This window comes from Melospiza georgiana, chromosome 5 (assembly GCF_028018845.1).
Source record: "Melospiza georgiana isolate bMelGeo1 chromosome 5, bMelGeo1.pri, whole genome shotgun sequence".
NCBI lineage: Eukaryota > Metazoa > Chordata > Aves > Passeriformes > Passerellidae > Melospiza > Melospiza georgiana.
The window spans coordinates 50697184-50712014 of record NC_080434.1 but is presented as its reverse complement, the minus strand read 5'-3'; the positions used below and the strand labels follow the sequence as shown (position 1 = coordinate 50712014).

Genomic DNA, 14831 nt, shown 5'->3' with positions numbered 1-14831 from the left:
TAAAATCAGGATTCAGCCTGCTTTGTTTATGGTGAGTGAATTGCCCTTGCTAGTGCTCCCATGCCACTGTCACTCCCTTGTGCCAAAGTGTGTTCTAGTGCCATACAGTCACATATAGTGTGGGGTCTGGGTGTGTGCGAGCAGATAAGGAAACTGTGGCTTTGTTAGGGTGAAGAACTGAATTTGGAACAGGCTGTATGCTACATTCCTTGCCCTTAGGAAGTGCTTCCATGGATGTACTCCACAAGTTTTCCCCACAGGTCTGCAGTATCTGCATTTCATATGTCATTTGGGACTCAGTATGCCACAGCTGTTTATATCTGTGTCCTTGAACTTTAAAATAAAACCCCTTCAAAACCTTAGGAACATTTGTTTTATTCTGAGGGTCTCATGTTGGGGGCATTCTTTTATTCCTCATTATGACTAGTGAAGAAGATTTCAGATGTTCCAGCAACCCTCTGCCACCAGCTGATACCACAGTGAAAGCAGTAGCCCATGATGATTTTGCTGTCCGCAAAACCAGAGCAAACAAAAAGGCTGGTGGCCCCAAGCAGAAGTTTGTGCATTTTGGGCCAGTAACTGAGATTGATCAACAGAAATGGGACAAGCTTGTAATTGGCAGAGCTTCATCCAAGAGTGGAACAGAAGAGGAAAGCAAGAAAGATGGTGTGGAAACTCTCTCTGGTGTTGAAAGCTCTTCTTCAAACACTGCTGTCAGTCTTGGGCTGGCTGAATACAGTAGTGGAGTATCTGAGCCAGAAAATGAGTCCAGGTATTTGGTGTAGTTTAGGAAGTGCTACTGAGCTGTAAATGAGACCTGTTCTCACCAGATGCTGATCTGCATGGGATGAACTGCAGCATAAAGCCAAGAGCTGTTTATGTGCACGGCCTCATTCAGAAGACATCTGATGTCTTCAGAGTATCTTAACACATTTAGAATGGCGCAAAATGCTGCACACAGGTCTTGCGAACGCTTGCTCATAATTTCTGATGGGCAGTGAAGTCACTGGTATCTCAGAGACTGAGCTATCATTCATGGTTTTTTCTGCTGCTTCAGTTCCAGCAGCTTTGCTCTGCTTGCTTTCAGCACATTAGGAATTTGTCATTCAGTTTGCTGGCCTTACTGATCTTCAAAAAAGTTTTTTTTCAAACCTAATGGATTTGCTTTCTTTTTGAAGATGGTGTACTGCTGCTCTCTGTTTCTGGCATTTATCTGGAGAAGAACTGTCTGGGTTGTTAACATATTAACAGATCTTATATTTCATTGGCATTTCTTTGATCACTTAGGCTGCAGCAAGAACTTTTAATGAATGCTTTTAGCAAGCAATTCATTCAGCTAAGTTTGTGTGTTTATAAAACATTTGCAAACTGAGTTAGATTACTCCTTTTCTTACCTTTCATTTGACCTGAGAACATTTTGTCTGTCTCACCCTTCCTCTCATTCTCATCACCAGTGAGGGAGGAGTCAAGTCAGGTAGAGATGACTCTTGCAGGAGAACTCCATCTCCTGTACCAGTTTCTGATGTCATCTCTGAGGAACAAACCCCATGGAGTTTGAGCAAACGGCAAGAAAGTGCCAAGGAAGAATGTGACAGGAATTTACCAGATATTGAGAGAGATGATATGTTGGTTAGAAGGATGGGAACTTTTTCAAGGCGTACCACAAGCTCCATTCCCATAAATTGTCCTCCCCTGTCAGTAGCTCCTTATCTGCCTCAGCAGCAGCAAGAGGAGGCTGTAGCTCGTGAAAAGGATTTGAAGACTCTGCAGGAAGGAGAAAGGTCAGAGAACAGCAGCAGATCGCTCTGAGCCTGGTTTGTGTGTGGTGTTATCTTGGATCAGTCAGCAGTGTTGTCCCATTCTACACATGGGCTTTAAAGATGCATTTTACGCAATCATCATGGCATGTCTTTTGTTTTGTAAATTTACTTACAAGAATGTATCCTATGAATATAAAACAGCCTGTTTTCTTTAATAATATTTAAGTACTTCAGTTGTTAATTGCTGTTCAGCATGAAAATAGTCTTTCATGTTTTGCGGGGGGAATTTCTGTTGCAAACCATACTGCTTTGTCTGGATTTTTATGCCAGCTCCCAAGTGAATAAGTGATTGCATAGATTTGTATGCAATTCCCAACTTCTAACAAATCACCTACATAACTCTGGGGTTCAGCATCGTTTCCTCTTACTCCTTGTGCTGTGGCTAAAGATGCCTTGTTCTCTAGCTGTCCATCGTTCTCAGCTTTGTTTTGAGTAACAGTACCTCACATTGCCTGAGCAGCCACTTGCTGTACAAGTGAGCATTTTCATGGAACAGTGTCACTTGTCTCTCTGAGCAGTACTGTCACACAAGAAGAGAGCCAACAACAGCTTGAAATCCCTCAGCTGCAGAGTGATGGAACAGAAAACAAAACGAAATTTCCAGACCCTCAAAGAGATGACATGTTAGCCAGAAGAACTGGAGCTTTTCTTAAACAGCCTGGGCCCAGTACTAAGCAGTTCCTTCCCATGCCATTTTCAAAACAGCACGATAAGCAGGGCACAGCTACAGAACTTGAGAAGAAAACCACGAGGTAAGAAAGTTGTGTTTTTCTCTGTCTCTGTAAGCTAGACCTGTGGGCTGTTTGTCAAGATCTCTTTATCAAGATGTTTTGCTGGTGGCCCAGTAGTGGTTATTTTCATGCTTGTCCTCAGTTCTGTGCCAATTCTTCCTGCTCAGTAGAAGGCAGTTGAAGGTTTCTGGCCCTTTTAGAAAACTCATGTGGAGTCTCAGACCGGAGCTCTACCAGATGCAAAATTCTAACAACATGTGGTAACAGATCTGTGTAGCAATTACACTTGCATTACATTTGTAGAGGTTTCTGGTTAAATATGAGATAATCATTACAAATGTTTCCAGCTAGAAATGGAGATGCTGGATGTAGTAGTTTAGATGATTGTTTATGGCTTAACTAGTGCCAGTGACTTCCTAAGAGGAAAGCTTTAGATCCTGAGATTCTTCCTGATAATGCTCAATGTCTTTCTAAGCACCTTTGTTCAGATGTTTGAGGCTGTGTGAGTGTTGAAGGCTTGTGATGAATGAATGATAACAGAGTTATCATTGGGTGGTTGAGCCACATGCAAGCAAGAGTGGAAAGATTCTTACTCATCAGCCTCTTCAGAGTACTTGAGGAGAAGGATATGCATGTACAGACATGGATGAAATACTGGTTTTCATCTCAGCCAGGAGAAAACAAACCTGTCATCTACCATAAGATTCACCAGTGGCTTGGTGTTGAAAAGACTTAATACTTTAATTTTCAGTGGTGTTCTGGACAGCTTATTTTCTGACTTTAAAAAATGGTACAAGCATTTGACTCCTAAAATTATGGGTTTTGCTCCTGCCTCACTTAGCTTGTCCTGTGTCAGCTATTTGGGTTTGTAGGGGGTGTTTTTTTGTTAATTTATGCTTCTCGTTATGTATGTGTGATTTTTGAAATATTGCTTAATACATGCCTTTATACTGCTGCCTTTGGCTCACTCAGGCCTGAGAAATGTCCACAAGTCTACACTAATAGCTCTGGAAAACCTGCAATAGAACCACCACAAGAGCAGCAGCAAGGGCAGGAGGACAGACTCCCACCTACAGGAGAAGATGACATTATTAGTACTGCCCAAGTGGCTGAAGATGGCAACAGTGAAGTCCACCTTGGTCAAAAATCTAAGCTTCAGGAGGTTCCTGAGGAAAACAAAATGGAAACACTTTCATCCAAGGATGAGCATCTGCAAACGTGAGCTTTCTGGTTTGAATCGCGCAGCTTGCAGACCCCTGTGTGCACACTTCAGAGTTCAGATTGTGCATTGCCTGGTGTGTTTTCAGTCCCGACTACAACACTGTGTGTCAGCAATACGCATTTTAGAAACAAGAATTATAGTTGTGTAATGCATTTTATTTTGATTTTTAAAAAATATTTAATTGAAAGCTAAGTGAAAGGAATGTTTGATTACCGTATATATGTTGAATTGCAAGAAAAGTTTATGTAGAAGAGATGCTAAAATGTACTCTGCTTATTGAGAGATGCTTATTCTATTTCTCCCATGATTAATGTTGTTTGCACATGATGCTCTTTTATGATAAATTCCATACACACACACACACACACACACATACATATATATATATATATATATATATATATATATATATATATGGTTTGCATAGCTCTAAAGAAGACTACAATTGTACTGAATGCTGCTGATTTGTGTATTACTGGTAACTTTTTTCAGCTATACTCCCCACCCTGAGGAAAGAAAACCAAAACCAACCAAAAAGCAAGCAAAACAATAAAAACTCCAAGCCAACCAACCAGCCAGCCAACCAACCAACCAACCAAAAAAAAAAAAGAAAAAAAACAAAAACCCCCCGCCCAAACAAAAATAACAACAAAACAAATGACCAAGATATAAGATAAACAAAAACAACTAAAATTCAAACAAGCAAACAAAACCACCAAAGAAATCCCCAAACACAAAAACAAGACCTACAAAAGGAAAAAGGAAATCCTGTGACTCACTTTCTGACTACAGTCTTTGTCTCTTTCATGCTTCAGTTATAGTGGTACTAAGCACTGCTGTGGAATGTAACTGTTAAGTTTTGTCTCCATTCATTGCATGTATGGCACAATGTAAATGCTAAGACATTGTCTATTTTTAAGAACCATTTTCTATACACATTTTAGGTATACTTCAGCAGGTTTTTGTAATGTGGGGCATAAGTATGTGTTTAAGGAGGAATGGGTGGTGTTCTCATGTAGTTTGACCTCAGGATGATCAGGTAAGTCTTGTTTGATGAATACATAATCCCTGAACAGTATGGTTCTATTTTGGTCAGCTTTACTAGTAGAAGTGACAGTTGTACAAATTATATGGGTCCAGTTGCAATTGCTACTTAATGTATTTATCCACAATCTAATTTTATATTTGGTCTTGTAGATTCGGCCCCAGAACTGCTGTGTCTGATGACGCAGAGTAAGTTGTCGTGTGTTCACAAGATTCTGTTTTCAACAACTTACACTGCATGCTTTCCCATCTTTTCTACTAATTTAAAATGCAGTTGATGCATCATTATTATTTTGCAGTGTTTTGGCAAATAAATTTTTCAGACAGCACTGAAAAATGGAACGCAATATGGCTTACATTGCAGTTAAAAAATAATTTCTATATAAAAGTCCTTCAAAACTAAGCGTAATACTAATGTCCAGCTGTTGCTTAAAGTATTTTTTCCGCTTTTATTCTTTTATTTTGTCTTGGATTTCTTCTGAATTTCCATTGCCTCTAATCAGCCACAGGTAAAGAGAGTTGGGTTGAATCTGGGTGTTGAAGAAAAAATGAAGTGCCAGGAAGAACAGGAAGAAATAAAAAAGCCCAAAGCAAAATAATATCATTGTAATCTTCAGAATAATTACCAGGAAGATACATCTTTAGCTGAGCCTTTATTCTCTTTTTAAAGTTTTATATTCAATCCCTTCCAAGTTATGTTTGATTTAATAATGTACTAAATTTCAGTTTTTAAACCCTTCACCTTGATGCTTCACTTTTCATAGAAGGAGTAGAACTGATATTTATTACACTCAAAAATTTAATTGTTCATGTATGCATACAAACTTTAGTATGGAATAGGATGCAATGTCATTTGGAAAGCTCTTTGGAAGTATTAGCTATTTAGAAGAGGAATAGTTGGAAACTACACGCACAATAATATCAATGTCCTTCTGTTCACAGAAATGCACATGACCTTGTCTGTGTCCCAGATTAAATCCCAAAATATAAACAGTATGGAGAGTTGTGGGGGTTTTATAATGAGTATACACTGAGACTCATATGCAATTTTTCACCCTTTCCTCTAATGATTAAGTTTATAACACTTGCCATCTCTTTAGGTTTTGTTATTTAGGAATGTTCCAGTCCAATCCTGAACAATGCAACTGTTAAACTGAGTGTTCTTTACAAGTTCTTTAATACCTTTATGCTAAGCAAAGCCTCTGTTCTCTGACTACAGAGTAAGCATGATCATTTTCAAGCAGCAGGAATCTGTCCAGTCAAACGAAGGGGTGAGATAAAAAGAGCAATATAACATAGAAGTGTTATACTTAACAATGGGGACACTCCATCTTTTTCAGAAAGCCTGCTTTATGATTGATTTTTTCATCTCTGTATGCCTGTATTAAATGCAGTCATGAGAGAAGGTACATGGAGATGCCTTCAAAGAGGCGTTGCAATGGTCTTGGTGGTATAATGTGAGAGTAGCAATGATCAATAAATCATATTGCTTATTCTATACTGATTCTTATTTTGTTTTAGAAGGCAAAACAATTAATATTCAAACCTCATTGTCATCCTTTCCAGATGTGCTACAGTTTACAGAGCAACTATTTTCCTATACTCTCTTTTAAGTTTTTACAAAAAGTCAGACTGTGTTTTCCCTTCTGAAGACAAAGTATTTATGAAGACTCTAATAAAACTTGGCTGTCAAGTAGGAAAAATAAATTGAACTGATATTTAAAATACTTTTAAAATGTTTGTCAAGTCCCCGTTAAAAACTCTTAACTTGAATTCAGTCTTAGACTAGATGCTCTTTATTCCAGCAGCAACACTAAGGACTCTTTTATTAGACTGGCAAAGTTCCCTTTGCTAGTTAGAGAAAAACTAGATATTGTCATCAGCCCTGGTCTGTCTCAGGGTCCAGAAAAGGCAGTACTTGGTGTGTTGCTGCTGACCAGGCCCATTCCCATCTCTCGAAGAGGGAGAATTCTGGTGGTACCCTGATAGTCCAATGTGAATTTCTGATAGTCCAATGTGAGTTTAGGCCCATAGTGAACTGAGATTTTTGAGTATTTTTTTACTAGTCTGATTTTGAGCCAGTCTGTCCCTTTTTATGTTTTGTTGGAGTTTCTTAAGTCTTAGTATGACTATAAAATGGTAATGCAGCCACATAATAAATGCCTTACATAAGGATTGTTAACATATTCTCATAAGAAGGTTTTTTACCTTATCTCTCACTTTAAAATTAATGAATCTAAACATTGAAGTCCTCCAGATTTTTTTTTAATTCAAAATTTATTTAGACCTGTTAAAAAAAAGAAATTGTTGCATGGTATCGCTGACAGCAACAACCATAATTTGTGATAATAAAGCAGTGTAGCTTGAAAATCCCAGCATCCCAAATACACTGTTGGTCTGCACAGTGCTTTTTCCCAGATCATTGTTAGAACAGCAGGTCTGGTACACTGGTCAGCAGGAAGGCCTCTTGCTTCAGGACAGAGTTTGTATACAATCTCTGGACCTGTGCTAATGGCAGAAATTAATGAACTTGAATTTGGTCCAGTTACATAGTCCCTGTCTACTTGTGTGCTGTGTGCCTGCTGGCCCAACATGTGGTTGAAGGGAGCAGTAAACTAGTTCTGTTCATGGAGGTGTTAGTGATTGTCTGGAGCTATTTATAGATTGTACAAGACAGAAATAGGATGAAATTATGTGGGACTCATAGTGAAAAGTGTCTTTGGCTAGAAGCTCAGAGTTTTGGCCTCTTTGATTCTTCTCTAAGGATGAACTTGTCAGAGAAGTTGATGTAGACCTTTCAGTTGGCCTTGTCCATGTACTCAGGAAAGGAAGTTTTTCTTCTTAGTGAATACTACATGTTGGTCAGAGTGGAGCACAGTGCTTTGGGGTGGGACTTCTTCAGACTGCTGTCTTGGGAAGATACTGTTGTGGAATAAGATGTTGCTGCAGAGCTGAAGGTTGAACCCACCCAGTTGCTTATCCCTGACAATGAAGGCCCAGCAGCAGATGACTGCTGAAGGTTAATGTGGGGCTGTAGTGTAGAGTTTGACTCCTGGCCAAGGCTAAAGCCTTTTCCAAAGAACCTTTTTTACTGCATTGTTAATAGTTATAAAACCTGTCGCTGTCTTTGTGCACCCTGTGAGACCTGCATGATTTCAGGGAACAGACATTAGACTTACATTAGGAAATCCAGGTATTCCTTCTAGAAAGGCAAGATTCTTCCATCCCAAATGGTAGAGAGTGTGTACTCATGCTCTGCTAGGACCAGTAATCACCATTTCAGGTCTTACCTTTTCTCCTACTGCATGGGAATGAAAAATAGTTTAAAATTAGGAAAGAGTACAAGGGAAGAGCTACACAACCAGTTTGACCCAGTAGGCACAAGATATCAAATAGTGAGCAGTAAAGGCTTTCTTAGTGTGAGTTTCAAAAGCTCTTAAACTGGAATAAACCCTATGAGAGTGACTTTATTGCGCGTTATGCATCTCCCAACCTACCTCACCAGTCTGCCAAATATGGCTGATGTTTAAGTTTTATAAAACAGCAACACTTGCCGTCTCTTTAGGTTTTGTTATTTAGGAGTGTTCCAATCCGATCCTGAACAATGCAACTGTTAAACTACCCACAGAAAAACCCAAATTAGTGTTACCCTCAGCACTCTCTTTAAGGGGTGAAGCACAGTAATATGTTAACTTCAGTGTTCATACTTAAAGGCAATAGGATGTTTTCTGTCCTTCATTTCTGAGTAAATCCCTACTTAGCAGGAAGGAATCTGTGCACGTCCTTTTCCATACACTGTCCAGACCTTTCAAATGTTTTCTTGAGAGTGGCATTCCCGTCTTTGCTTGCCTGAATACAAATGCTGGCTCATAAATATATGCACAGCTTTCCGTGAGTATTCAGTTTGAATACTGTGGACACAGTTGCCCACAATTTTTTCTTCATTGGGTGCTTCTCCTGCTAGTTGGCTCATTGGCTCACGTAAAGCTGCAGGTGATCATTTGAGGACTGCTGTGAAATCACTTCATGTGGAACTGCATGGCTTTCTTTTATGTTTATTTTTGCTTTGAATGGCACAACTGAGGTCATGTTTTACTAATAATAGGTAGTAGAGGTGGAGTGGTAAGCATGTTATCTTTGTGTGAAAATCTTTATATAAAGAGATGCATAACCTTTTTTTCCCTTTAACTCTCCAAAGGTCAGAGACGTAAATAGAAAAAAACTATTTTTCTTGTCCTGGACGTCATCTTTTCCTTGTTAGGTTAGCTGATTATTAATAAGTTGGTGCTGGTAGCATTGGATTTCTTCAAGGCAGAGAGGGGAGGAAAGGGGAAGGAAAAAAGTACCATGCAGTTTGAACTGAGTGTACTTCTCTGAGCTTGTAGCAATAGCATTTAGCTGGCCATGCTGTCCCTGATGCACTTCCCAAGCCTTCTTTTACCCTCAAATGGAAAATTCTGTCTGTGGTGTTAAATCAAAGTGATCTTGAAAACCCATTGGGCACAAATCTTCAGAAAGTAAAATGTTCTGAATTATAGAATGATTTTATTAAGAGCTGTTGATGGAAGTGTGAAATTAGTAGTGCTTCTTAGTGAGACATAAAGTTGTGGTTGACTAACAAAATGGGAAGTTGAGGAGTGTAATGCCGGAAGTGCTGTGTGGGAGCCATAGGGATGCTAACAAGCCCGACTTGGGGACTGCTGCTTTTGGGAGCTTTGTAACAGAGCAGGTGACTGACTCTGCTGTAGCACCCTCATGTGGCTTCAGCTCTTACAAGCTGAAGGAATATAAGCCTCTCAGTAAGACTGGGCCTGTTGTTATCTTTCCCTTGTTTAGGAGTATGAGTATGTTTGACATGAGATGTGAAGAAGAAGCTGTGTCTCAGCCTCATAGCAAAGCTCGCCATGAGAAGCTGCAGAATATACACAACCAGCTGAAAGAGGATGAGACCAGATGGCAAGATGTGAGTACACAACATTGTCTGCAATGCTGGCCAGCCAGGCAAAAACAGGACAACCTGCTAAATCTGCACTTGCTGTCAAGTGCTTAAAATAATAAGGAGAGGGTTTTTTTTTTTTTCTCAGTGGATTTTTGCTAAAACCATAGAAGTTCATAATTTGTTGTAAATCAAAGAATACAAGATCTTCCAGTCCCTCTGCCTGTTCACCGGGTATTTTACTTTTTAAAGAAAACGTAGAGAAACTGTGATTGGGTAAAAAAAATGGAAGAACAACTCCTAACTTCTAACAACTTCTAATTTTCTAATTAGTCAATGGCCAAAGTGACAAATACAAGACTAAGTAGGACAGGGAATAAATAGGTCAGCCTTTTCTTTAATGAATTTGCATAGATACAGAAAATGTTAATGTTTTCCATCTTGTCCAAGCAAACAAATACCATTTCACGTTAGGTACACCCTGCTTGGCTTTTAAGGCCTTTCCAAACCCTCTTTCCTTGATGTGTTTTGTTAAGCTGTCCAAGCATTTGGCAATGTCTGCAGCAAATTAGCAGGAACAGAAAAAAATTATCTGCAGGTAAGTTAGTATAAGGAGTTTTAGTTTCAATTCTGTTCATTCCTAAAGATTGATTTTAAACAAGGAATTTGGGATATTTTTTTAATTAAGAAAAAACCACCCCAAACACTATAAAACACATCTCTTCAAGTATGGTAGTTTCTCATTACAAGGAAAGCTTCTGTGAAACACCTTAGAGAGGTCTTTGGTAGAAAATTTAAGGAAAAGTTAAAAACCAGTTGTATATACAGCTAAGAAGTGACTTTTTGTAGTAGAACAATGAAGGACTTCAGCTGAAAGGTCTTTATGTATGGGAAGCTGTAATTTCCCAGCAGAGATAAGAATAAATCCAAAGGCATTCAAGAAGTTTGAGAACTCTGAAGTTTGAAAATCCTCTGAGCTAAAGTTCTTACATTTTCCAGGCCCTCAGCACCTTCTACCATGAACTGAAAGTTTTGAAGAGGTACTGAAAATGCCATTATTAGAATGTCATTGGCTTTCTGAGGGCTTTATAGAGACATGGGTCATGCTCTGATATTTTAGATGCCCATGCTATGAATTTGCCAACAATTAACAATTTCAAGGGGTTTTTAAATTATTGTTATTCTAAAGCATCAGAACTGAAAACAATAAACATGTCTGTTTTTTAATTATGAAAAGAGAAGGACAGTTTATGTTAGAAAATTTGCTAACAAAAAACTAATTTCCAAACAATAGAACACAGTGGAAGTAGCTGAAGAGAGAAATGCTTTGGTACTTCAATGAGAATAATTAGTAACTGAAGAAAATTATAGGCCTATGTTTCATGAAGGGGATTATAGTCTGATATATGTAGATCATGTGAGGAAATACTTTAATGAACATTCTCTTTAGTGTAACATCAATAAATTGTGGTTTTAAGCTAAATTAAAAGTGATAATGTTTTTTCCTGATTTTCATAAAATAAGTTACGCTTGCAGTACCTTCTGCTGTTTACCAATAAAAATGCAATTAAAATATTTGGGAAACCATGAAATTAATGAAATAGCCTTTGAATTGAGTATGTGTTATGAATATCCGGGTTTTATTAAAATGAAAAGTTGTTAGAGTGCTTGAAATATAATCTGTATGCCGATCTCTTGATGTGGAAAAGTTAATGACAAATGTTCCCTTCCAGTTTTCTAAGAAGTTATTTTTCTTTGCAGAACTTCTGCAATGGTTACTTTTTACATGTAAAATTTTGTTCATTTGCTAGTTGGCTGCAAAGAAATTTTACAGTTCAGAAAACTTCTTTACTGTAATACTTGTACTGTGAAAAAGACCTTACTTGTGTATCCTCCAGGATTTGTGAATTGATAAAGGATGCAAGACATCTCAGGGGCCATAACAGGTACCATGTGACTCTCTGGTTTAGCGTCAGGCTAGTTTTTCAGAAAAGGCAGAGAACCAGATTCAGTCAATCTTCTGCACAATTTCAGGCAGGCAGATTCCAAAAAGACTGCAATTGTTACTTCAACAAGGACCTCTCTATGTAGCTGGATACAAACCATAGGCTTTTTACACTGTCATCTCTCACACCAGCCAGGTATGAGCCACATCACTCCCTAATCTCTCTTGCTCACATCTGGATCCAGAGTAATGCAGGGTGGCCATGATGAAGAATTTAAATTTGGATGCTGCACTGGATTTTTCTACCAAAAAACCCAACATCATGGGTCAACCATATTTGCATGTAGCTTAGCATGGGCAAAGTTGGAACTATAAGCTCTCCAAGGCAGACAGTGCAGCTGTAGCTCATGGTGAATCAACATCCATTCCTCCAATGAAACTTTGCTTCCCATATGTCTGATTATTAAAGTTCTTCACCAAACATAATTTTTTTACTTAATTTTCCTGGAGAACTGGAGTTTGTCCCTAGTGTTGGTCCAAGTGAAAATGAATGTCCTAACTGGTCCTTTTAGGCCAAATTTCCTGCCAAAAGCAAAGTAAGCAATGAGTCTATGAAATCTTTGCTGTATCCTGCTATCAGCAGAAAATTCAGGCAACATCTTCATTTATGGCATGATTTCCTTTTGTCATTGAAATAAGCAATGTTGCCTACAGGTAATGGGAGTCTATTCCACAGGCAAGAACAAGTTTTGCAACCGGTTGGCTGGGTTCATTTTTACTTGTGGCCACTTTTTAGCTATTTGCAACTCTGCATTCAGGTGCCTTCCTTCTCTCACAGGACCTGGCTCGGTGGAAGAGCCGTCGAAGGAGCGCTTCACAGGATTTGATTAAAAAGGAAGCTGAGAGAAAGAAAATGGAGAGGTTAATGGCTGGAGAGGGAACAAATGAGCGCAGAAAAAGCATCAAAACCTACCGAGAAATCGTGGAGGAGAAGTACGTTGTTTGACTGGAGTGTAGTGGCATGTCTGAAAATGCTGTGTGCTCCACAGGTGATAGGTGACTGTGGGCAGCCATGCCTGCAGGCCTGAGTGAGGGAGAGGGGAGGATGCTGATGGAGCAGAGGAAATGGCTGTGATTTCCAGTGTTAATGTGATGGTTTCTCTTGTGTTGTCTTCCTTGCAGAGAGAGAAGGGAGCGGGAGCTTCATGAGGCATACAAGAATGCAAAGACACAGGAGGAGGCTGAGAGCATCCTCCAGCAGTACACTGAAAGATTCACTATCAGTGAAGCTGTCCTTGAGCGTTTGCAGATGCCAAAAATCCTAGAAAGAAGCCATTCAGTGGAACCAAATTCCCCACTGAAAGACCCAAATCCTCTGAGATATTTAAGGCAACAGTCACTTCCTGCTCCAAAATTCACTGCCACAATTGAAGCAACCATTGTTCCCACCACTGAAGTAGAGCCCAGCAGTTCAACAGGACGCACGTCTCCCAGCAAAAATGTCTCCAAGGCTGTGCCTATGCTGACACCCAAGCCTTATTCACAACCCAAAAATACACAGGAAGTTTTAAAGAACTTTAAGGTAGGATACATCACGTGCCCCAAAGCCAACCAGGAGGCAAAGAGATCTTGATTGAGTCATCTGAAAATATGTTTGATGCAATTATATAGAAAATGGTGGCAGCATTCTGATATTATAAAATTCAGCCTCACGCTCTGTGCTGCTTCTGGTTTAGTGATTTCTTCATGTTTACCAGTCTTCTTAGAATCTTGACCTCTTCAGACTGAAATATTTGCACTGGTCATTTTAACTCTGGCTAAATTTGTTTTGGGAAAGGAGGAATTTAAGAAAAAAGCAAGGTATTTAATCAGAAAGTTTTTAGAAAAGAGTATGTGGTCATGTTTTTTGTTTTTGAACAAAATGCAGGGAGTGTGGAGGCCCTGATTTTTGAAGCAAGACCTGAACTTACTTTTGTGTCAGGGGTCTGATTTTTGGCATACCCAAACAAGTGTGTGCCTACTCCTTCAGAGCCAAGAGCCAGCTTGCCCAAAGATATGTTCTGTCTTAAACATGCTTCTCACCAAGGATGACTGGGCAAATCTGCCTCACAGACATAGAGAGAGGATTTAGGTTGTGCATGGAGGTTCAGTGAAGCAGGTTGGTTCTGGGGTAGCAGAGTAACTGGAGATTGATGGTGAGAGAGGGAGAGTGGCTCCATTGGATCTCAAGAACCATGCAAAGACTATGGGAGTAAAAGAAGTAAGAGAGCTTGGATGAAAGCAGGGCTTCTGGGAATAAGTCAGCTATGATTTGTGGGAGGAGAATAGGAAACCAGAATATGAAATCTGAGGAGTGTATCTTTTGACTGGGTGATTGTGGAGAATGAGAGTAAGATACTGAGCCAATGATGGAAAAAGCAAAGAACTGGGATGTATTAAAAAGAACAGACCAGAATAAGTCAAGTTTGAAAATATCTGCTGTTCACAGTGCCTGTACCAAAACTGAAGCTTACCCAAGTCTCATAGTAGTCATGTTGTGAACAGTGTGAAGCCTATTGGCGTGGGTGCCCCCAGTCTCTAGCGTTTGGGTTCCCTTCTGTCTGCCATTGCTCATCCTTTTCAAATGGTATTCAAGGGTCCCTGAAGCCCTGCTGATACCCCAGTAGCACTGCCATATATATTCAGGCTGTTTACTTTCTAAAAAATAAGTCAGCTCTTTGAAGCTAGTGAAAAAAGTATGCTGTGATGTATAATTTATTGCAGTCTGTCCCAGCTCTTGTGGAAACCACACCCCCACCATGTTTCCTAGTTCAAACAAGAAACTGATAAAATTCCCGTTTCTCCTATACCCTGGTTGGTATGCCCTGAGTTTATTTTTAGATATCAGTGAATCATGGATCTTTGGTTTTTTTCTGATCTTTGCCACTTTTTTCATCAGGGGACCAATATATGTGTGTGTATCACCATAATGTTATTGCATATATAATTCACATATGTGGGAAGAAACTAACTCATGAAGGCTCCTCACCTCATGAGCCATCACAAAAAAATCTGTTTGAATCTTGTTCACATGATGTGAAAAAATGTGATTTGTCTCAGTGGGAATTATTCCCTAGCACGTGTAGTTGTAGCA

General features: G+C 39.3%; 1 protein-coding gene across 4 annotated transcripts in view; it reads left to right on the top strand.

Annotated features, from left to right (window-relative positions):
- Positions 1-14831, top strand: part of LIMCH1 (LIM and calponin homology domains 1) — a 174905-nt gene that overhangs the window by 125086 nt on the left and 34988 nt on the right. For 2 of the 4 annotated variants that reach the window (XM_058023742.1, XM_058023741.1), the window contains exons 9-14: positions 2339-2572; positions 3524-3769; positions 4971-5006; positions 9654-9780; positions 12537-12691; positions 12881-13280. In XM_058023742.1, the coding sequence (XP_057879725.1) occupies positions 2339-2572; positions 3524-3769; positions 4971-5006; positions 9654-9780; positions 12537-12691; positions 12881-13280 (1198 nt within the window). Of the gene's footprint in view, positions 1-427; positions 773-1454; positions 1782-2338; positions 2573-3523; positions 3770-4970; positions 5007-9653; positions 9781-12536; positions 12692-12880; positions 13281-14831 lie in introns of all 4 variants that reach the window. The other 2 variants (XM_058023744.1, XM_058023743.1) reach the window with 2 other exon arrangements.